General features: G+C 43.2%; 1 protein-coding gene across 3 annotated transcripts in view; it reads right to left on the bottom strand.

The window, feature by feature from the left end:
* Window positions 1-970: 970 nt before the first annotated feature.
* The window catches only part of LOC110505187 (ETS-related transcription factor Elf-1), an 80,487-nt gene continuing 57,352 nt past the window's right edge, over window positions 971-24,105 (bottom strand). For all 3 annotated transcript variants that reach the window (XM_036969628.1, XM_021584227.2, XM_036969627.1), the window contains exons 3-9: window positions 14,408-14,579; window positions 14,123-14,227; window positions 13,675-13,830; window positions 13,310-13,393; window positions 12,434-12,626; window positions 10,114-10,494; window positions 971-2,952 (exon numbers count right to left, since the gene is read on the bottom strand). In XM_036969628.1, the coding sequence (XP_036825523.1) occupies window positions 2,160-2,952; window positions 10,114-10,494; window positions 12,434-12,626; window positions 13,310-13,393; window positions 13,675-13,830; window positions 14,123-14,227; window positions 14,408-14,579 (1,884 nt within the window). In that variant the 3' untranslated portion in view covers window positions 971-2,159. The remainder of the gene's footprint in view (window positions 2,953-10,113; window positions 10,495-12,433; window positions 12,627-13,309; window positions 13,394-13,674; window positions 13,831-14,122; window positions 14,228-14,407; window positions 14,580-24,105) is intronic.

Raw genomic sequence — 24,105 nt, 5'->3', positions numbered from 1 at the left:
AGAGAGAGAGAGAGAGAGAGAGAGAGAGAGAGAGAGAGAGAGAGAGAACAAAACATGTTGGTCCCATGTTTCATGAGCTGAAATAAAAGATCCCAGAAATATTTCATTGGCACAAAAAGCTTATTCCTCTTAAATTCTGTGCACAAATTTGCTTACATCCCTGTTAGTGAGCATTTCTCCTTTGTCAAGATAATCCATCCACTTGACAGGTGTGGCATATCAAGAAGCAGATTAAACAGCAAGATCATTACACAGGTGCACCTTGTGCTGGGGACAACCTTTTTTTTAAAGGTATCTGTGACCAACAGATGCATATCTGTATTCCCAGTCTTGTGAAATCCATAGATGAGTGCCTAATGAGTGCCTAATTATTTAATATGAACTGTAACTGAGTAAAATCAATGAAATTGTTGCATGTTGCATTTATATTTTTGTTCAGTATATACTACATATATAATCAGGATTAAACGCCTTAATGGGGAGATAGGAGGCTAGTAAAATATGTTATATTTTTCCTCCGTATCTCTTTCTCTCTCCCTGCATCAATTCTGAGGCTATATACAAACAGGTTTGTGATTGGATTGTCCAAGGGGACAGGAAAATGCACATTTCCATAGTAACACATTGCTGTAAGGCCATGTGTAATGAAGGGAATGCACACCTAATCAACAATGTGATAATACGGGTGGAATCTGGAAGAAATTCCAGAAAAGTCTAAACAATCTGAACTGTCATTTTTTCTTCTCACAGACTTTACCAATCAAGAGTTTGAACCGTTGTACCTTTCCGCATAAGGCACTCTTCAGAAAAGGTCTGTGAGGTACATTTCCATTGATCGTCCTTAGAAAAAGAAAGTGGAGACGACGTGCAGACAATTACACATTTTCTACTCAACAAGTCTGATTTCATTGCATTCTCCCACATGAGTTCCCATCTCCTGTTTTTAGTTTGCTGTTTTTATCTCTGTTAGAATTGACACAAGTCTGATGAGATGTACTAGTAGGTAGAGAATGGAGTAGTCTAACTGGCACGTGTGGTAGGGGAGATTCCTGGTTATCCCATGGCTATTCTCCTGGTGGGGCGGGGTTTAGGAAGGGGGCGGGACTACTGACAGTAGCAAGGTAGGTAGATAGTTCGATAGGACCTCAATAGAGTACCACAGTATGAGTCATAATACCCATAAAAGCTAGCGGTAAAACAAGGAAATGGTTCCAATTGTTTTTCCACCATACATTTTTCCCATAAGGGAATTTTAAATACTTAAAATAAGGGCTGTGTTTTATCTAGGCTTACCCTGGCGTGACGTTTTGCTAACTGTGTAAATCTCTCTATGACATTGTGACTTTTATCAATATATATGCCTGTATTTGCCCCCTAAAAAGGTCATGCTAATTAGCTGCTAATGTGGCTGTCATAAAGAACTACAAATTCCATGATGATCTGGACGAGACTGCCGAATCGAGGCAAAGGTAACAATCTCTGGATTAAGTATCTAACGTTAGCTAAATTTAGTAATGAATAAATTGGCAAAATGTATTTAAATTGATAATTCTGTGAACTGTCTTGTGCAAGTTTTAAATTGACACAATACCTGTAAGCAAAGTGTCAGCTAGAGATGACATGTAGGAGCTTGCAAGGATTTGTAGTCTTGCATGATGTCTACTTTGATGCAAATGAGCATTTTCAAGTCTGAGAGTAAATAGAACCGACTATATTGATAAAAGTCACCTTGTCCAAGAGATATTTACATGGTTATCAAATGTAACGCCACAGTACGCATATACGAAACAGCCCTCATTTTAAGTGTTTCTAAAATTCACTATGGGAAAAATGGATGGTGGAAAAATGGTTTGACAGCTAGGTTTTATGGGTATATGACACCTCTTACTGTGGAACTCTATCAGATCAATGGAGCCTTCAACAACACATCACAAAACAATCCCTTGATGTTCAAATGTAGGCTTGTCACCAGAACAGCTGTGAGTATACAAAAATATCCTACAGGGGCCAACATTTGGCCTGTTTGTCGCTCCATATTTCAAAAATCCATCGCTTTTCAAAATCAGATTATCATTGGGATAAGGAAAAGGAAACTTAGTTAAGAAGTCTTTTTTATGTTGATTCCAATAGTCCAGCTTTGGTGGGAGAGTCCAGGCCTACTAGGCCTCCGTGGGTTCTGTCTTGATCTGGATGAAGGAGGAAGGGAGGTGGACGGTGATCTCCGGCAGCTCCTGGAGCCCCTTGACCCCCAGCATGTGCTCTGGCTGCAGAGCCATCTCCCCACGCACCTCCAGCTCCTCCACAGGGGTAAGGCCCTCGCTGGGGCTGCTTCCCTGGGCAAGGTGTCCGTTCACTGGAGACTCGCTGCCAGTCTCCCCCTGGCTCTGCCCAAGACTTTGATTCGTCCCAATGATCACAGTCCTGTAGGTGAGCTCTGCTTCCCCTGCCTCCATCCCAAAGCACGGGTCTCCATTAACCCACGACTGCAGGTAGTAAGGGTCCAACATCTCCTCCTTGATGCCGTGCAGGCCATGGAGGAGCTCGTCACCGCTCGAGGACTTGAGCACGGTGGCGATGACTGTTCCTGGTTGCTGGGCCACCATGGGCTGACCAGTGGCCGTGTTGAGGGTAACTAGGCGGGGGAGACCATTGAGGGAAGCTGTGGTGGAGTTGATGACCCCCGTGGTGGCAGTGGTGGAACCCAGACTGGTGACCAGAAACTGGGGTTGCTGGTGTTGATGGTGGTGGTCCTGGAGGCTGCCCGTCCCGGTGGCCAAGGAGGCCGTCTGGATGGTGAGGACATCCTTGCCCCCCGCAGTGGTGGAGGGGACAGTGTGGAGGATGATCCTGGGCGGGGAAGAGTTGCTGGAGGAGTCACCGTTGGACAGGAGGGGCTGCAACTGGCCGGACGATGTCAGGACCATGGGAACGGAGGTAGCCATGTTGATGTTCCTGAGGAGAAAGAGGAGATCAGGTCATTCAAATGTATACAATAAAACCCTTTTTTGCATCAGCAGTTGACACAAAGAGCTTAACAGTCAGGTTCAGACTCCATTGGACACAGAATTAAATAGAACACTATTCTAGTATAATCTACTATAGTATAGAACATACTATGTTTAGGCACACAAGTAGCTTCCAGCATGTTACATACTGTCATTCTATATGAGCTTTCAAAATCTGATTGCAACAGACCACATCTCAGTTGTGAAAGGTATAACAGAATACGCAGCAACAGACTATTCATTATGTTTTACAGCATTCAGTTTATCAAGAACAAATAGCACTCAATACACTTATGTTGAATGGACTCTCAAGGACAAAGAGAAGGCCCAAAAATGTATGGATTCTTTAACCAAAAAAAAAGAAATTTCCATTTCATTGTTTAATAATTTCACTGATATTATGATCTCTAATCTCTTCAGTTTGTGTACGAAAGGAAAGGGTTAAATCTGATGAAATAAAGATGCAAAAAGGAATTTTCTTTGGTGGTCACTAGGGAGATACATCTAGCTAGATACAGTTGAAGTCGGAAGTTTACATACACCTTAGCCAAATACATTTAAAGTTTTTCACAATTCCTGACATTAAATCCTAGTAAAAAGTCCCTATTTTTTTTTCATCACATTCAAAGTGGTTAGAAGTTTACATACACTCAATTAGTATTTAGCATTGCCTTTAAATTGTTTAACTTGGGTCAAACATTTCAGGTAGCCTTCCACAAGCTTCCCACAATAAGTTGGGTGAATTTTGCCTATTCCTCGTGACAGAGCCGGTGTAACTGAGTCAAGTTTGTAGGCCTCCTTGCTCGCACACGCTTTTTCAGTTCTGCCCACACATTTTCTATAGGATTGAGGTCAGGGCTTTGTGATGGCCACTCCAATACCTTGACTTTGTTATCCTTATGCCATTTTGCCACAACTTTGTAAGTATGCTTGGGGTCATTGTCCATTTGGAAGACCCATTTGCGACCAAGCTTTAACTTTCTGACTGATGTCTTGGGATGTTGCTTCAACATATCCACATAATTTCCCTTTCTCATGTTGCCATCTATTTTGTGAAATGCACCAGTCCCTTCTGCAGCAAAGCACCCACACAACATGATGCTACCACCCCTGTGCTTCACGGTTGGGATGATGTTCTTCGGCTAGCAAGCCTCCCCCTTTTTCCTCCAAACATAATGATGGTCATTATGGTCAAACAGTTCTATTTTTGTTTCATCAGACCAGAGGACATTTCTCCAAAAACTATGATCTTTGTCCAAATGTGCAGTTGCAAACCGAAGTCAGGCTTTTTTATGGCGGTTTTGGACCAGTGGTTTCTTCCTTGCTGAGCGGCCTTTCAGGTTATGTCGATATAGGACTCATTTTACTTTGGATACAGATACTTTTGTCCCTGTTTCCTCCAGCATCTTCACAAGGTCCTTTGCTGTTGTTCTGGGATTGATTTGCACTTTTCGCACCAAAGTACATTAATCTCTAGGAGAAGGAACGCATCTCCTTCCTGAGCGGTATGACGGCTGCGAGGTCCCATGGTGTTTATACTTGCATACTATTGTTTGTACAGATGAACGTGGTACCTTCAGGTGTTTGGAAATTGCTCCCAAGGATAAACCAGGCTTGTGGAGGTCTACACTTTTCTTGGCTGATTTCTTTAGATTTTCCCATGATGTCAAGCAAAGAGGCACTGAGTTTGAAGGTAGGCCTTGAAATACATCCACAGGTACACCTCCTATTGACTCAAATGATGTCAATTAGCCGATCAGAAGCTTCTAAAGCCATGACATCATTTTCTGGAATTTTCCAAGCTGTTTAAAGGCACAGTCAATTTAGTGTACGTGAACTTTTGACCCACTGGAATTGTGATACAGCGAATTATAAGTGAAATAATCTGTCTGTAAACAATTGTTGGAAAAATTACTTGTGTCACGCACAAATGAAATGTCCTAACCGACTTGTCAAAACTATGTGCATGTACACCCTGGCCCATCTACTGTTGCTAGCCCCAATTCTGACTTGACTCTGACTGCTCTGCTTCACTGATTTCTGCTCTCGTAAAAGCCCAGATTTTCTGCACGTTAACCCGAGAAGCTTATTACCTAAAATGAACCAATTGAAAGTGTTGGTTCACAGATCCAATCCAGATGTGTTGGTCATTACTGAGACATGGTTAAGGAAGAGTGTTTTAAATACTGATGTTAACCTTTCTGGTTGTAAACTTTTTCGGCAAGACAGATCTTCCAAAGGTGGGGGAGTGGCAATCTTAACCAAGGATCACTTTCAGTGCTCGGTGGTCTCCACCAAGTCTGTCCCCAAACAATTGTATGTGCTGGTTTTAAACATTAAACTTTTAAATAGCTCTTTGTTGACTGTTGCTGGGTGCTATCATCCTCCATCAGCACCGGCCTGTACCCTACCTGCCCTAAGCTCTCTCCTGGCCCCTTACACTAAGTCTGAATTTGTCATGCTAGGTGACCTAAACCGGGACATGCTTATACCACCTGACCAAGTCTTAAAGCAATGGGACTCCATAAATCTTTCTCAGACTATTACCAATCCCACAATGTATGACTCCAGACACCCAGAAAAGGCTACTCTCCTTGATGTTATCCTCACAAATAATCCTGATAGGTATCAGTCGGATGTTTGCTGTAATGACCTTAGTGATCACTGTTTTACAGCCTGTGTTCGTAATGGCTGCTCAGTGAAAAGACCGGTCCCGATTTGTTATAGATGCTTGCCAAAAAACAATAATGAGCAAGCCTTCCTTCATTAACTGGTCTCTGTAAAATGGTATAGAATCAGCTTGATCCCCTCTGTCGAAGAAGCTTGGACCTTTTTTAAAATATTTTCAGTGGTATTGTTAACAAACACGCGCCCATAAAGAAATTGAGAATTAAAAACAGGTTCAGCCCCTGTTATGATCGTGATCTTGAAGTGGTTACTCCACCTCAAGAATTGCATTTGGCTCGGCACACGCATACTCAGGCTGACTGTCTCTCGTTCAGGCAAATGAGAAATAAGTGCACTCAGGCTATCCGGAAGGCCAAGTTAGTTACTTTAAGGAGCAGTTCTCTCTCTGTGGGTCTAACCCCAAGAAGTTCTGGAAAACGGTTAAAGACCTGAAGAATAAACCCTCCTCCTCACAGCTGCTCATGTCCCTTAATGTTGATTATGTGGTTGTTACTGACAAGAAGCATATGGCTAAGCTCTTTAATCACCACTTCATTAAGTCAGGATTCCTATTTGACTCTGCCATGCCTCCTTGCCGTCCAACATTTACTCATCTCCCACCCCTTCTAATGTGACTATTCCTGATGCTTCTCCCTCTTTATCCCCTGCCCCGCTACAAAGTTTCTCCCTGCAGGCAGTCACTGAGTCCAAGGTGCTAAAGGGCCTCCTGAAACTTAACCCCCAAAAAACATCTGGGTCAGATGGTTTAGACCCTTTCTTCTTTAAGGTTGCTTCCCCTATCATCGCCAAGCCTATCTCTGACCTTTTTAACCTGTCTCTCCTTTCTGGGGAGGTTTCCATTGCTTGGACGGCAGCCACGGTTCATCCTTTATTTAAAGCGGGAGATCAAACATATCCTAACTGTTATAGGCCTATTTCTATTTTGCCCTGTTTATCAAAAGTGTCAATAATCAACTGACTGGCTTTCCTGATGTCTGTAGTATTCTCTCTGGTATGCAATCTGGTTTCCGCTCAGGATATGGATGTGTCACTGCAACCTTCATGGTCCTCAAGGATGTCACCATTGCCCTTAATTATAAGCAATGTTGTGCTGCTATTTTTATTGACTTGGCCAAAGATTTTGATACGGTAGACCATTCCATTCTTGTGGGCCGGCTAAGGAGTATTGGTATCTCTGAGGGATCTTTGGCCTGGTTTGCTAACTACCTCTCTCAAAGAGTGCAGTGTATAAAGTCAGAAAATCTGCTGTCTCATCCACTGCCTGTCACCAAGGGAGTACCCCAAGGCTCAATCCTAGGCCCCATGCTCTTCTCAATTTACATCAACAACATAGCTCAAGCAATAGGAAAATCTCTCATCCATTTATATGCAGATGATACAGTCTTATACTCAGCTGGCCCCTCCCCGGATTTTGTGTTAAATGCTCTATAACAAAGCTTTCTTAGCGTCCATCAGGCTTCCTCTGCCCTTAATCTTTTTCTGAACACCTCCAAAACAAAGGTCATGTGGTTTGATAGGAAGAATGCCCCTCTCCCCACAGGTGTGATTACTACCTCTGAGGGTTTGGAGCTTGAGGTAGTCACCTCATACAAGTACTTGGGAGTATGGCTAGACAGTACACTGTCCTTCTCTCAGCACATATCAAAGCTGCAGGCTAAAGTTAAATCTAGACTTGGTTTCCTCTATCGTAATCGCTCCTCTTTCACCCCAGCTGCCAAACTAACCCTGATTCAGATGACCATCCTAACCATGCTAGATTACGGAGACATCATTTATGGATCGGCAGGTAAGGGTGCGCTCGAGTGGCTAGATGTCCTTTACCATTCGGCCATAAGATCTTCCACCAATACTCCTCATAGGACACATCACTGCACTCCTCTGTAAACTGGTAATCTCTGTATACCCATCGCAAGACCCACTGGTTGATGCATATTTATAAAACCCTCTTAGGCCTCACTCCCCCCTATCTGAGATATCTACTGCAGCCCTCATCCTCCACATACAACACCCGTTATGCCAGTCACAATCTGTTAAAGGTCCCCAAAGCACACACATCCCTGGGTCGCTCCTCTTTTCAGTTCTCTGCAGCTAGCGACTGAAACAAGCTGCAACAAACAGTTTCATCTCAATCTCTTCATTCAATGACTCAATCATTCAATCATGGACACTCTTACTGACAGTTGTGGCTGCTTTGCGTAATGTATTGTTGTCTCTACCTTCTTGCCCTTTGTGCTGTTGTCTGTGCCCAATAATGTGTGTACCATGTTTTGTGCTGCTACCATGTTGCGTTGCTCCAATGTTGTTGTCATGTTGTGTTGCTACCATGCTGTGTTGTCATATGTTGCTGCCTTGCTACGTTGTTGTCTTAGGTCTCTCTTTATATAGTGTTGTGTTGTCTCTCTTGCCGTGATGTGTGTTTTGTCCTATATTTAGGAGGCCATTTGCCTTTTGGTAGGCCATCATTGTAAGTAAGAATTTGTTCTTAACTGACGTGCCTAGTTAAATAAAGGTTAAAATAATATATAAAAATAAAAGATAGCAAAGAATATATCAAATATATATATTTTAACCTTAGTGCTTAGAATAGCCAATTATATTTCCAGCAATCATTTCATTTGTTTGGCCTCTTTTTTTAAGGCCTTGGGATCAACTTGAGGGTTAAATTAATACATTCTGGGAAATGTAGCATTTTCCTCATTTTTAACAAAATTTAAGTGATTCATGAAAATTTGAATACAGGTTTTGTTCTCCTTGATCATTCATTTGATGATTTTGTCCTGAAAATCAATTGTTTCATCATGGTCGTTCCACCTCAAAAAGCACGAGAAAGAGGATTTGACATCCATCTCAGACTGTTCTGAAATCCTTTCTGTTGTTAGTTAGATAAGATTACCATTCCTGCAACATTATTTTGTTGAAATATAATTTGATCTCCAGATCTCCTCTAGTGGTCAGGACCTGGTAATATCAGGATGTTGGACGGGACATAAACCTAAAAACCTAACAAACTCTCTGAACAGCGGGGGGGGGGGGGGAAACAAATTCACTGAGAATACATTACATAGAATAAAGAAACAATATTCTGAGTCGCAGCTCCATCCTACTTGTCAATAGAGAACTGATACTGTATACTAGTTGTTGGGTTGGGATTGGAGTGGTGTGTGGGGGTTCCGTTGGTGGCTTTTGACCATTTCTTTGGATTACTCGTGTCAAACTCATTGTTCGAAAAATGGTTGGTCCAAATCGGATGTAATGTACTATATTTACTAAATATTTTATGAATCCTATAAATTAAAATGGCCAATTTGGGTGCAATCATTTTGCTTAACTTCTCAAAAATAATTTAGCAGGAATGCTATTCTTATCTGTTTCTAACTACAGAAAGGATTTTAGAACAATCTGAGATGGTGGGTGTCATGGCTTCCTGAAATGACATGGAATGACCCAACAATATTTTATTTGCATGCATATAACAACATGTTTGATGCACAATATGTATATTTGTATAGACTATACTTAATGTAGAATAGACATTTGAATTTCACAGAATTCAATTATATTTACTTTAACTCAAATTTCAATTATGTATCCTGTTTACTACTTCAATTCAAAAGGAATTTATTATGAGGAATTCTCAATTGAGCCCAACCCTGGTGTGAAACATTGTTGCATTTAAACTTTAGATCACTGGTTAGTTTGTATGCTGAACATTTAACATTTTAATAATTTAGCAGATGCTCTTATCCAGAGCAACTTAAAGTAGTGAGGGCATACATTTTACATGCTGGTCCCTCATGGGAATCGAACCCACAACCCTGGTGTTGGGACACTATGTTTGCAATGGGAAATAATAGTTGTATTATGATTTGGAAATTATTAACCTAATGGTTCTGTTTTTGTATTCTTAGGATTTGAACCTACTGGCTTATTATGTCATAGTGAATGGGCTGCTTCTTCTTTAACATGATACTGTGTGTGTGACTGCTGTCTTTCCATTTGTCTGTGTTTTACAAAAAGTATATTCTCCTAAATAACGTGCGCAGGTACTGTATTACAGGCCCTGTCCTCTCAGCATCACGAGCCTGCCAAGCTCACATCCTTTGATGTGTCACTGTTGTTGTTTTGGTGTTAGTGTGATAGTGATGGCGTTAGGCTACCATAAGGTCTGTAAGCAATGAGGTTGTTGTCGCTCGCAATGCTAGTGCGGGTGCGGTCTCTGTTTTTCGAGATTTGGGAGTTTGGTACACTGTTTTGGAAGATATTTTCCCAGGCCTAGGTCCAATAGCCACGGTTCACTATGTTACCTGTGTTTGTGTGTGCGCGTTGCATGTGTGCGTGCGCATGTTTGCATCTGCTTGTGTATGGATATGCGTGCGAGTGTATGCATGTGTGTGTGTACATATGTCCATCCATCTGTTACCTCGTGTTGTACGAGGAGGCCGGCACAGCCGCCCCCTGGTTGGGCTGCAGCACGTGGACCGTCTGGATCATCTGTTCTGCATGTGTCCCGTTGACCTCATGGTACAGCCTTCCATCCATATCAATGGGTTCTCTCTTCACTTGTTTTACCGATATAGGATGGCGCCCGTCAGCATGGTTTTTTCCGTGACCGCCTCTGGGGCCTCCACGGCCCCCCATTCCCCGGCCGTGATGGCTGGGGCGCTGACCCCCGTAGCCAGCGCTGAGTTCGGGGCACGTGTCCTCATCATCGATCACCACTAGGTCAGGAGGCATCTCTTTAAACTGGTAGACCAGCCGCTGGCCCTCCACCTTAGCCAGGATACCGCGCTGGTAGTAATACCTTAGGAGGGAGAGTAGTCACCGTTAAGATAAGATCATGATTTAGTTGTCCCTTTTGGAGGACATTTTGTTTGTGGTATTGAGTAAACATGAAGTAACATTACAGACAGAATAATAATGGGCTAGGTTTTGAATAAGGTCCACCTTGAATACCTTGAATAAGGTGACACTGGAATAGATGATTGCTTTGCTCTATTTCTTTTATAACCTGGTCCTTGATAATGTTGACCTCATATGGGACTTATAGTCCTGGTACAAAGGATGTCTGGGGTCCATAATAACCTTTTGTGTGTGCTCTTCTATTTATAGATGTCAGCCAGACTTGTCTGCCTGACACCCAGTGCCTTGCTCACTGTATTAAAACTAATTCTCAGTGTGTTTCATTGATGTTATAATACTGCCTTCGAGATGGGGGCGAGTTGAGATTTTGTTACTTCTGCACTTGAGGACGACACTATGTCGGTACAACACAATATACTGTACAGTATGTGCGGTTTGGCGTCTATGTGATCTAGGAGCACTTATTATATTTTTTACTTTTTGTAGTGCTTTTTACTGCAACAGCTGCACGGGCATTTTAGCATGATACCCTTCTTAACTGTGCAGGCCAATTATGTATTTCTATTGTTATGATATGAGGGGTAGTTTTGTACAAAAGGCTGTGAAGTATCATACCAGAGCTGGTGCTCCGCCCACCGGTCAAGTGGGCGGAGCATTGAGAAGAAGATCAGCTCGAGAGAAGTCAAGTGAGAGAAAGCTCCAGTCATCCTTGTGTTTTCCCACCAGTTAGCTTTCATTGTGTTAGCCAAGGCCAGTGTGTGTCCTTGTTGATATACCACACACACACACACACACACTTTGGTTGAAGCTAGTTAGTTGCCTACATACACTGTGCGGTGCTGTTCCATGCCTGTGCATCTTCAGCATTATTAAACCACCTCAACTGGAATCCTACCCGCCTGTCATCTGTGCCCTTACCAGCACACGGGAGCGAACACATAAAGTAACACTTTACCTAAAGAATATACAGTCCACTAAGTCCTCACTTACAAGTTTAGTGTTAGGATATAGACAAACACAATACCATGCACTTTCACAATGCATCCCCAGATGGCAGCACGAACTAGAGTCCAGGGCTGAAGTTAGAGATAGCGTTAGCGCAATGACTTGAAGTTTATGGGTATCTGCTAGCATGCTAGTAGATACCCATAGACTTTCAGTCATTGTGTGAATGCTAGTGAGCTTTGGCTCGCAAAACTACCTCTAACTTCCTTCATAATGGACACAAAGACATACAAATGGTATCCACGAGTTCATCTGACTCTGGGGAAGTAGATAAAGGGCATCATTGCCAAAATCCCGAAGTATCTCATTAAGTCCAGAGAGCTGTCAGGATGATTGGCAATCTGTAGGCCAGAGAACTTGGCCTACCAGTGTTTGATGCGGTTTTGTGTTAGTTAGCCTCTTTAGTTTAGGAATGGTTATTTGTAAGGAACGGCAGGTAGCCTAGTGGTTAAGAGTATTGTGCCAATAACTGAAAGATTGCTGGTTTGAATCCCCAAGGTGGGAAAGTCTGTGTAGGACACATTTCGTTTGAATGCATCCAGTTGTGCAACTGACTAGGTTTTACCTTGTAGTTTTCTTTTTGTATATATTTATTTTGGGATCACCACTTTAAACAAATACTAACCTGGTGGACGATCATGGGAGTCATGACTGTGGTGGCCCTGGGCCTAAGGTAAGGTGGCTGTCTCCCTGGGCACATGCATTCAATACCTGGTTGCATATGCTTACTTCTCACATTTATGATCACATCAAAATCAGGTTACAGACCATGCCTAAGACCCCCTAAACATAACGAGTGCAGCAAAATCAGTAGGCTGGTTTCCTGAACCCTATGATGTAGGCCAACACCATGTGTGTAATAACACTCCTCTCACCTGAGTGCCCTGCCCATGGTTTCATAGTTCATGTCAGGTTTGTTCTTGTGCTTGCCCCACAGTTTGGACACGGCCTTTGAGTCCACCAGCTTAAAGATGCCCTTCTCCCTCTGCGTCCACTTAATGTACTTGGGACAGGTGTTCTTGTCCTGCAACAGGGCCAGGAGGAACTCCCATAGGTAGATGGTGTTCCCTACGTAGGGGGGAGAAAAGAGGAATTTGCAATTTGAACATGTGAGCCTAATACTGTACATGTGAGCTTGGAGCTCTGCTACACCCGTCCATAATTCATTTAGGTTTTACCTAACAAATGAAAAAAGAAGGCAGAGACGCAATTACAGCACTCCCTCCCCATAACCTAAATCAATTAATTTGCCATTCTCATTGTGTGTGTGTGTGTGTGTGTGTGTGTGTGTGTCTAGGGTTGGAAAATTGGATGGGGCTCTGAAAGTAGATTACTCATGTTTGGGAAATGGTTAGGACCAGAAGTGTTTAGAAACAGCGACCCCTCCAGCAGCCACTTGTATACGTGTCCGGCTGAACCAACCCCCTCTCCCCATCCCCTCTCTGTGCTGTGCAAGGGAGCACACAGCCGCAATTACAGTTATTTCCCTGTGAGACACAGCACTTTGAGAGTACCTAATCAATTAGCAAGCTGAGGTCCAACCCAACTGGACTACATGGGCTGCTGGTTGCTGATTGCACCACTCTACAGGCAGAAACGTGCACATTAGCCCACAGAATAGGCCAAGAGAGAGACCTTGATTTCGATTGGCTGTTTTTTCAAGAGGCGAGTCAGTTGAGACAGGGCCAGGAGAGACCATGATTTCAATTGGCTATTTTTCGAGAAGTGAGCTGGTTGAGAAGAACACTCACCTTTGCCCTCCTTGCTCTTCTTCTTGAGTGGCAGGCTGGGAGTGGTGATGGGGGAGTATGGACGCACCGCCCGCGGCTTGCGCACTAAGACGGGAGAAGCATTCAGGTCAAAACTGTGTTACCAAATTAAGCACATCACTGTCAGTGGTTAAATAAAAACACAGTGTGCTAATAAGGCTGTAAGCTGTGGCTAGTAAGCACCTATATTTACCAATGCACTCCTGTGTTAACTCTTAAAAAATCTCTTCGAAGAATGAGTGTAAATTGAATATTTTAATCTAGAAGGTTAAAAACAAGACTAAATAACATTGTTTGACAACCTAATGTTTTGTAACACTACAGTCCATGAGGACCCCCTGTGGTACCTTTAGTTTTCCTCTGTGGTTTGGACATGCTCTTCTGAGGGATCTCGTCCATGGAGGATGTTTCCTCGTCCAGCGATACATCAATGCAGCCATTGGCCTCCGGCCGAAGAGGGATGTAGGTGTAGTCAGACTCCAACATGGTCCCATAGGTGTGAACTACAACAATGGAGAAAAGTAGTACAGTCAATTTTACTCCCAGTTATGTAATATTATGAGACTGTGAACTAAAGCAACAGCCAGAGATAATTATGGGAATTAATGAAAATACTACAAATGAAACTGCCTACAAAAACGTATACGTTTTAACAATGTTTTGAAAGTGGTAAATGCTTTGAGGTAGAAATTGGATTCAGTTAATAAACAAGTGGTACCAAAAGATTTTAAAAAATACTCCTTCCCCTATCCTCCCTCCTAGCAAGTAGCAACAACAAAACAACACAAATCGTACTCATGCGCTTCTCGTCCAGGATGTTGTTTGGTGACTCCATGTTGAGAAGGGCTGCCGCAGCCTCGTTGGTCTCCATGCTGTCCTCTGTGCCCGACACCGTCGTTTCTATTGGCCAATCAGACAGGGATTGTCATCAGAACATGAAACAGACAGATTTTAAGACAAACTTGAAAGGATGTTACAATCACTAGGGAAGAATTCTAGGTAATACCAGGCCCTGTCTGGAAAAAAAACCTAGCCCCTATCCCTTAGGCATGCGTGTGTAAAGTATCATCTCCTCCTCACCTGAGAGGCCCACGTCTCCGACCATAATGGGCTCCTCCACCACGTGTAGAGTGGTGTCCACCATGATGCCGTTGGCCACCTCGTCCGATTCCATGCCCGAGTAGACCTGCATCAGGTCAGTGGCGGGCACCTGCTCTACGATGACAGCTGGAAACACGGACGGGTCATCCAGCTGGACACACAGAGAGACCAACAGACAAACAGAGACCACAGACGTTAGATCACAGAATTACATGTGTATGTCTATTGCTTCGTTTTTAGCTTATGGGCAATTACACAATAACAATATTACGCGGAGACTGATTTTTCAATTTAAAATGTATGCCAAACAAAAACCATTGATTTCAAAGTTTTACAAACCATACAGCTCTGTGCACAACAACTACTTCGAACAATTTTCACAGTAAAAAACTAATAATAATTCCTGGAAAAACTGTGCAGATGCAAAGTTTATTACAGTAACCGAATTACGGTAAAATATCCATCCATTTTATTCTGATACCAAATGTTATATCTGCACAGTTCTTCTGGTAAATGTGTTTTTGTTACATTTTCAGTGGAGATTTGTAAAAGTTGTCCTTGTGCATAGAGTTATATTGTTTGTTAAACTTTGAAATCAATGGTTTTGTTCGGTATACATTTTAAAATGAAAAATCTGAGTCTTAACCATGGTAAAGTTCATGTTGGCCTACACACTGTGCTTTTATGGTTGTTCTGATATATCTCACACATTGGCTTTGTCCACATGCAGGTGAAAAAAAAGGTATGACTTACTTGTAAATTATTCATACTCGTTTCACATACAGGGAGACAGACATGAGACATGGCAAGAAAACGTATGTGAACCCTTTGGAATTATCTGGATTTCTGCATAAATTGGTCATAAAATTAGATCTGATCTTCATCTAAGTCACAACAACAGACAAACACAGTCTGCTTAAACTAATAACACACAAATTATTGTATTTTTATTGTCTATATTGAATACATCATTTAAATATTCACAGTTTAGGTTGGAAAAGCTAACCTGGAGTACAATCACTGAGACGAGATTGGAGATGTTGGTTAGAGTTGCCCTGCCCTATTAAAAACACACACAAAATTAAAATTTGCTATTCACAAGAAGCATTGCCTGATGTGAACCTCGAACAAAAGAGATCTCCGAAGACCCAAGATTAAGAATTGTTGACTTGCATAAAGCTGGAAAGGGTTACAAAAGTATCTCTAAAAGCCTTGATGTTCATCAGTCCACAGTAAGACAAATTGCCTATAAATGCTGTCCAGGCCCTGAGGCTGCTTTGCTGCCTCAGGGCCTGGACAGCTTGCTATCATCGCCGGAAAAATGTATTCCCAAGTTTATCAAGACATTTTGCATGAGAATGTAAGGCTATCTGTCTGCCAATTGAAGATCAACAGAAGTTGGATGATGCAACATGAAAACGACCCAAAACACAGAAGTAAATCAACAACAGAATGGCTTCAACAGAAGAAAATACACCTTCTGGAGTGGCCCAGTCAGAGTCCTGACCTCAACCCGATTGAGATGCTGTAGCATGACCTCAAGAGAGCGGTTCACACCAGACATCCAAAGAATATTTCTGAACTGGAACAGTTTTGTGAAGAGGAATGGTCCAAAATTCCTTCTGACTGTGGTGCAGGTGCGATCCGTAACTAGAGAAAATGTTTGGTTGAGGTTATTGCTGCCTAAGGAGGGTCAACCTGTTATTAAATACAAGAGTTCACATACTTTTCCCAACCTGCACTGTGAATGTTTACATGGTGTGTTAAATAAAGACATTAAAAATTATAATTGTTTGTGTGTTATTAGTTTAAGCTGACTGTGTTTGTCTATTGTTGTGACTTAGATGAAGATCAGATAACATTTTATGACCAATTTATACAGAAATCCAGGTAATTCTAAAGGGTTCACATACTTTTTCTTCCCACTGTATCTACGTAAACCCATATTTCTCATTGGACCAACCTAGCAAGAATTGACGTAAACTGCTGATAGTAACGCTAGATCATTTTCAACTGATTTTGTACAAGACTGAGTGTACAAAACATTATGAACACCTTCCTAATATTGAGTTGCACACTATTTTGCCCTGAGAACAGCCGCAATTTGTCGTGGCATGAAAAGTGTTCCACGGGGATGCTGACACATATTGACTCCAATGCTTCCCACAGTTGTGTCAAGTTGGCCGGATGTCCTTTGGGTGGCGGACCATTCTTGATACACACGGGAAACTGTTGAGTGTGAAAAAATCCAGCAGCGTTGCAGTTTGTTAATATATATTTTTTCATTTTAGCCCTTTTTTCTGCCCAATTTCTTGATATTCAATTGGTAGTCAGTCTTGTCCCATCGCTGCAACTCCACTACTGACTTGAGAGGCGAAGGTCGAGAGCCACGCGTCCCGCGAAACACGACCCCGCCAAGACACACTGCTCACTTAACTTGGAAGCCAGCCGCACCAATGTGTCGGAAGGAAACGCTGTACATCAGCTTGCAGGTGCCCGGCCCACCACAAAGAGTCACTAGAGCACGGTGGGACAAGGAAATTCCATCCGGCCAAACCCTCCCCTAACCCAGACGATGCTGGGTCAATTGTGCACCGCCTCATGGGTCTCCCGGTCACGGCCGGCTGTGATACAGCCTGGGATCGAACCCGGGTCTATAGTGACGCCTCAAGCACTGCAAACCGGTGCGCCTGGCACATACTACCATATCCCATTCAAAGCACTTAAATATTTTGCCTTGACCATTCACTCTCAATGGCACACATACACAATCCATGTCTCAATTGTGTCAAGGCTTAAAAAAACACCTTTAACCTGTCTCCTCCCCTTCATCTGTAGATGATTTATTAATTTTTTCACCTTTATTTAACCAGGTAGGCTAGTTGAGAACAGGTTCTCATTTACAACTACGACCTGGCCAAGATAAAGCATAGCAGTGCGACACAAACAACAGGACAGAGTTACACAAACAAACATACAGTCAATAATACAATAGAGAAAGTCTACATACAGTGTTTGCAAATGAGGTAGGATAAGGGGGTGAGGCAATAAATAGGCCATAGTGGCAAAATTATTGCAGTATTGCAAATTAAACACGGGTGATAGATGTGCAGAAGATGAGTGTGCAAGTAGCATTACTGGGGTGCAAAGGAGCAAAATAAATCAAATAAATAACAATATGGCGATGAGATAGTTGGATGGGCTATTTACAGATTGGCTATGCACAGGTGCAGTGTTCTGTGAGCTGCTCTGAAAGCTTGTGCTTAAAGCTAGTGAGGGAGATATGAGTCTCCAGCTTCAGTGATTTTTGCATTTCGTTCCAGTCATTGGCAGCAGAGAACTGGAAGGAAAGGCAGCCGAAGGAGGAATTGGCTTTGGGGGTGACCAGTGAAATATACCTGCTGGAGCGCGTGCTCGGGTGGGTGCTGCTATGGTGACCAGTGAGCTGAGATAATGCGGAGCTTTACCTAGCAACAACTTATAGATGGGTTTGGCGACGGATATGAAGCGAGGGCCAGCCAACGAGAGAATACAGGTCGCAGTGGTGGGTAGTATATAGGGCTTTGGTGACTAAACGGATGGCACTGTGATAGACTGCATCCAATTTGCTGCGTAGAGTGTTGGAAGCTATTTATTAAATGACATCGCCGAAGTCAAGGATCGGTAGGATGGTCAGATTTACTAGGGTATGTTTGGCAGCATGAGTTAAGAATGCTTTGTTGCAAAATAGGAAGCCAATTGTAGATCATTTTGGATTGAAGATGCTTAATGTGAGTCTGGAAGGAGAGTTTACAGTCTAACCAGACACCTAGGTATTTGTAGTTGTCCACATATTCTAAGTCAGAACCGTCCAGAGTAGTGATGCTGGATGGGTGGGTATGTGTGGGCAGCGATAGGATGAAAAGCTTGCATTTAGTTTTGCTTGCATTTAAGAGCCACGGAAGGAGAGTTTTATGGCATTGAAGCTCGTCTGGAGGTTAGTTAACACAATGTCCAAAGAAGGGCCAGAAGTAAACATAATGGTGTCATCTGCGTAAAGGTGGATCAGAGAATCACCAGCAGCAAGAGCGACTTCATTGATGTATACAGAGAAAAGAGTCGGCCCGAGGATTGAACCCTGTGGCACCGCCATAGAGACTTCCAGAGGTCCGGACAACAGGCCCTCTGATTTGACACACTAAACTCTGTCAGAGAAGTAGTTGGTGATCCAGGCGAAGCAGTCTGCCCGATAAGAATGTGGTGATTGACAGAGTCGAAAGCCTTGGCCAGGTCGATGAATACAGCTGCACAGTATTGTCTCTTATCGATGGCGGTTATGATGTCATTTAGGACCTTGAGCGTGGCTGAGGTGCACCCATGACCAGCTCGGAAACCAGATTTCATAGCGGAGAAGGTACGGTGGGTTTCTAAATGGTCGGCGATCTGTTTGTTAACTTGGCTTTCGAAGACCTTAGATAGGCAGGGTAGAATGGATATAGCTCTGTAGCAGTTTGAGTCTAGAGTGTCTCCCCCTTTGAAGAGGGGGATGGCCGCGGCAGCTTTCCAATCTTTGGGGATCACAGACGATACGAAAGAGAGGTTGAACAAGCTAGTAATAGGGGTTGTAACAATTTCGGTGGATGAGTTTAGGAAGAGAGGGTCCAGATTGTCTAGCCCTGCTGATTTGTAGGGGTCCAGATTTTACAGCTCTTTCAGAACATCAGCTATCTGGATTTTGGTGAAGGAGAAATGGGGGAGGCTTGGGCAAGTTGCAGAGGGGTGCAGGGCTGTTGCCCGGGGTAGGGGTAGCCAGGTGGAAAGCATGGCCAGCCATAGAAAAATACTTATTGAAATGTTCAATTATCGCATATTTATCCGTGGTGACAGTGTTTCCTAGCCTCAGTGCAGTGGGCAGCTGGGAGGAGGTGCTCTTATTCTCTATGGACTTTACAGTGTCCCAGAACTGTTTGGAGTTAGTGCTACAGAATGCAAATTTCTGTTTGAAAAAGCTAGCCTTTGCTTTCCTAACTGCCTGTGTATTTTGGTTCCTAACTGAAAAGTTGCATATCGCGGGGGCTATTCGATGCTAATGCAGTACGCCACAGGATGTTTTTGTGCTGGACAAGGGCAGTCAGGTCTGGAGTGAACCAAGGGCTATGTCTATTCCTGTTTTTTTTTAAAATGGAATGGGGCATGCTTATTTAAGTTGGTGAGGAAAGCACTTTTAAAGAATTTAACAGGTGACATCAATAAGGGATCAAAGCTTTCAACTGGATTCACCTGGTCAGTCAGTCATGGAAAGAGCAGGTGTTCTTAATGTTTTGTACACTCATTGTACAACAGATTAAAACCTACCCAAACCAGAAACCGTGAATAGATGGCAGCATTCGCACAACATTTAAAGCACGAACAACCGCATTTAACCATGGCAAGGTGACTGGGAATATGGCCAATACAAACAGTGTAGTTATTCCCTTTGTAAGTCAATCAATCAGGCAAAACGTCAGTACAGAGACAAAATGGAGTTACAATTCAACAGCTCAGACACGAGATGTATGTGGCAGGGTCTACAGACAATCACGGACTACAAAGGGAAAACCAGCCACGTCACGGACACCCTGGTCTTGCTACTGGACAAGCTAAACACCATCTTCGCCCGCTTTGAGGACAATAGAGTGTTTACGGACATATTCAATCTCTCCCTATCCCAGTTTTCTGTCCCTACTTGCTTCAATGGGTCCACTATTGATCCTGTACCCAAGAAAGCAAGGCAACTGAACTAAATGACTATCGCCCCGTAGCACTCACTTCTGTCATCATAAAGTGCTTTGAAAGGCTAGTTAAGAATCATATCACCTCCAACTTACCTGACACCCTAGATCCACTTAAATTTGCTTACCGCCCCAATAGATCTACAGACGATGCAATCGCCATCGCAATGCACACTGCCCTATCCCATCTGGACAAGAGGAATACCTATGTAAGAATGCTGTTCATTGACTATGGCTCAGCATTCAACACCATAGTCATCATTAAAGTCGGGGCCCTGGGTTTGAACCCCACCCTCTGCAACTGGGTCCTGGACTTCCTGGAAGGCCGACTCCAAGGTGGCGAAGGTAGGAAACAACACCTCCACTTCGCTGATCCTCAACACAGGGGCCCCACAAGAGTGCGTGCTCAGCCCCCTCCTGTACTCCCTGTTCACCCATGAGTGTGTGGCCTTGCACGCCTCCAACTCAATCATCAAGTTCATAGATAACACAACAGTAAGAATGCCTGATTACCAACAATGACGAGACAGCCTACAGGGAGGAGGTGAGGGCCCTGGGACAGTGGTGCCAGGAAAATAACCTCTCACTCAAGGTCAACAAAACAAAGGAGCTGATCGTGGACTTCAGGAAATAGCAAAGGGAGCATGCACCTATCCACGTCGACGGGATCACCGTGGAGGAGGTGGAAAGCTTCAAGTTCCTCGGCATACACATCACTGACGATCTGAAATGGTCCACGCACACAGACAGTGTTGTGAAGAAGGCACAGCAGCGCCTCTTCAACCTCAGATGGGTGAAGAAATGTGGCTTGGCCCCTAAAACCAAACTTTTACTGATGCACAATTGAGAGCATCCTGTCGGGCTATATCACTGCTTGGTACGGCAACTGCACAGACCAGAGGGTGTTGGGGTCTGCCCAACGCATCCCCGGGGGCAAACTACCTGCCCCCCAGGACACTTACAGCACCTGATGTCACAAGAAAGCCAAAAAGATCATCAACCACACGAGCCAAGGCCTGTTCACCCCGCTATCATCCAGAAGGCAAGGTCAGTACAGCTGCATTAAAGCTGGGACAGAGAGACTGAAAAACAGCTTCTATCTCAAGGCCATCAGACTTTTAAAGAGGCATCACTTAATAATGGAACACGAGTCACTTTAATAATGTTTAAATAATGTTTACATACTGCTTTACTCATCTCATATGTATATACTGTATTCTATTGTACTGTATTTTAGTCAAAGCCACTCCGACATCACTCAATCTAATATTTCTATATTTCTTAATTCCATTCTTTTACTTTTAGATTGGTGTGTATTGTTGTGAAATGTTAGATACTACTGCACTGTTGGAGCTAGGACCACAAGAATTTCACTACACCCGCAATAACATGTGCTAAGGCCTCCCGAGTGACGCAGTGGTCTAAGGCATTGCATCGTATTGCTAGCTGTGCCACTAGAGATTATGGGTTTGAGTCCAGGCTCTGTCGCAGCTGGCTGCGACCAGGAGACCCATGGGGCGGCGCACAATTGGCCCAGCGTTGTCTGGGTTAGGGAAGGATTTGGCTGGCAGGGATGTCTTTGTCCCATTGTGAGCTAGTGACTCCTGTGGCGGGCAGTGCACACTGACACGGTTACCAGGTGTGCGGTGATTCCTCTGACACATTGGTGCTTCTGGGTTAAGTGGGCATTGTGTCAAGAAGCAGTGAGGCTTTCTTTGGGGTGTGTTTCAGAGGACACATGGCTCTTGACATTCACCTCTCCCGAGTCCATACGGGACTTGCAGTGATGAGACAAGACTGTAACTACCAATTGGAAATTGGGGAGAACTTTTAATATAAATAACATTATTAAATATGTGAATGTGACCAGTAAAATGTTGTTTGCATTGGTTTGATTTGAGGGAGAGCTCATTTCAACAGTATTTCAGTGGCCCACTGGGACATTCTTATTGCTGGGAATTCCAGACACACCCCCTCATTTCCAGCACAACATTTCTCAACACAGGAAGAGCTGAGGACATTTCTCAACTAAGGAAATTGCCAGAGCTCTGGCCAAACCGTATGAGGACCATATGAGAAACTGTTGCGTGTGGCAACAAAGCTCACTTGGCAACACTTTTCAACACTTACTGCGTCCACCAGTGTTACTCCTATCTTATTTTCCAGAGGGGTTGCAAACAAACATTCAGGGTCTATTTAAATATAAACATTTTTTGTGAACAGGCCTATAGGTGGGGGTTCCCACTTGGCTCTATATAATGGTAGGGGAAACACTGTCTACAGTAGGTCCACCAATGTGACATGGCAGTTTCTTTCCCAGATAAGCTTCTCTTATCTCTCATTCTGTGAATCCTTGTGGAGTAAAGACACAGATTTTATTTTCGGACAGAGGGGTAGAGCACACTGTTATTTTCCTATCTTCAATAGCACCACAAAAGGAGGCTGTGTGTATGGCACCTCTTTCTGTTTGTTTTTCCCATAACATGCCCAAAAGAGTCCAGTTCCAGATCCAAAAGGACATGGAGCAGGCAGGACTCATTTTGCAGGTCCTTTACCGTTAGGTTAAGTTATTCTAAATATCAAACAGCCAAAAATGCTCTAATAAAATGGTGCAAAGTATTTTGGCCTGCACTCATAGCCAGAGGAAGAAAAAGAAATTCAGTGTCAGTTTCTGAAAATTACCAGGAGATGGAGACAGACTACAGCTCTTTGCCTGATTGTCATCTATGTCCCCCCCCCCAAAAAAATAAACATTAGTAGCCAAATACCTTGTCACATTGAAAGTCCAGTAACAACAGTTTGACTTAAAATTCCAAAATGGTGTAATGAACAACAAATAGGTATAAAAGTAATAACAAACAACGTTCTGAGTTTTTTTTACATTTACTGATGATTTTTCGAGCCCCTAACCATCAATGCAGTACAAATAAGAATAATATATAAAAGTAACGAGTAATTAAAGAGCAGCAGTAAAATAACAATAGCGAGACGACAGTATATACAGCGGGGTACCGGTACAGGGTCAATGTGCTGTGGCACCGGTTTGTCAAGGTAATTGAGGTAATATGTACATGTAGGTAGAGTTATTAAAGTGACTATGCATAGATTATAACAAGAGAGAGTAGCAGTGGTGTAAACTAACAGTACACTAACAGCACCCTGCCACAGACAACTGCATTTACATGGAATCATTCAACCTTTAGGAGTCATTACCAAACAATTAGACTATGTAAACATAGCTAGGAGTTCAGGGACTGTTCAATTAACTTCACAAACAATATCTTAGGTTTCAGAACACTGTCCATCAAACAAACTGCTTTTCCATGATGTCAGTATCAATGGTCAACAGTGGGCCACGAGACCATTTGAGACCTCCACTTGGGAAATATAAAAGATAAAGAATGCAGTTTGTTGTGTCCTTTGACTGTAAAAGCTGACATTTCATTGACACAACAGCATGCTGTCTATTGTTCTCAGACCGTAGTAGCTAGACACAATACCCGATATCTCGGTCGGTCGGGAGCCTGTGACCTTGTGTGTGTGCATGTTTAGTGACCAGGCAATGAGAGCACCAGTAATTCTGCTGAGTTCACTCGTCTGTGCATTAACACCACACTGTCTCCCCTCCCTAGCAGAACCAGACCAGACCAACTGAAACCAACACAGATTCTGCTGAGGGGGCAGAAGACGTCTGTGTCTGTCTGTTGTTGTTGTTTTGACATAATGGGACTCAGTTTCAACAAAGCACCTGTGGGGTTTGGCACAAAGCAGGACCAAAGAGTTACCTATTGAGCACAGACGTCATTTCTAGCTTTGATTTGCATGTGGTTGTCAACTAACATGAATTCAACATCAAATCAATGAAACGTTTCACCGTGTCATTTGATTTAGGTTAAAAGTTGGGTGAAATAAACACAAAACTCCCTT

This window comes from Oncorhynchus mykiss, chromosome 31 (assembly GCF_013265735.2).
Source record: "Oncorhynchus mykiss isolate Arlee chromosome 31, USDA_OmykA_1.1, whole genome shotgun sequence".
Taxonomy (NCBI): domain Eukaryota; kingdom Metazoa; phylum Chordata; class Actinopteri; order Salmoniformes; family Salmonidae; genus Oncorhynchus; species Oncorhynchus mykiss.
The sequence above is the reverse complement of the archived record's forward strand: the minus strand, read 5'-3'. Positions and strand labels throughout refer to the sequence as shown.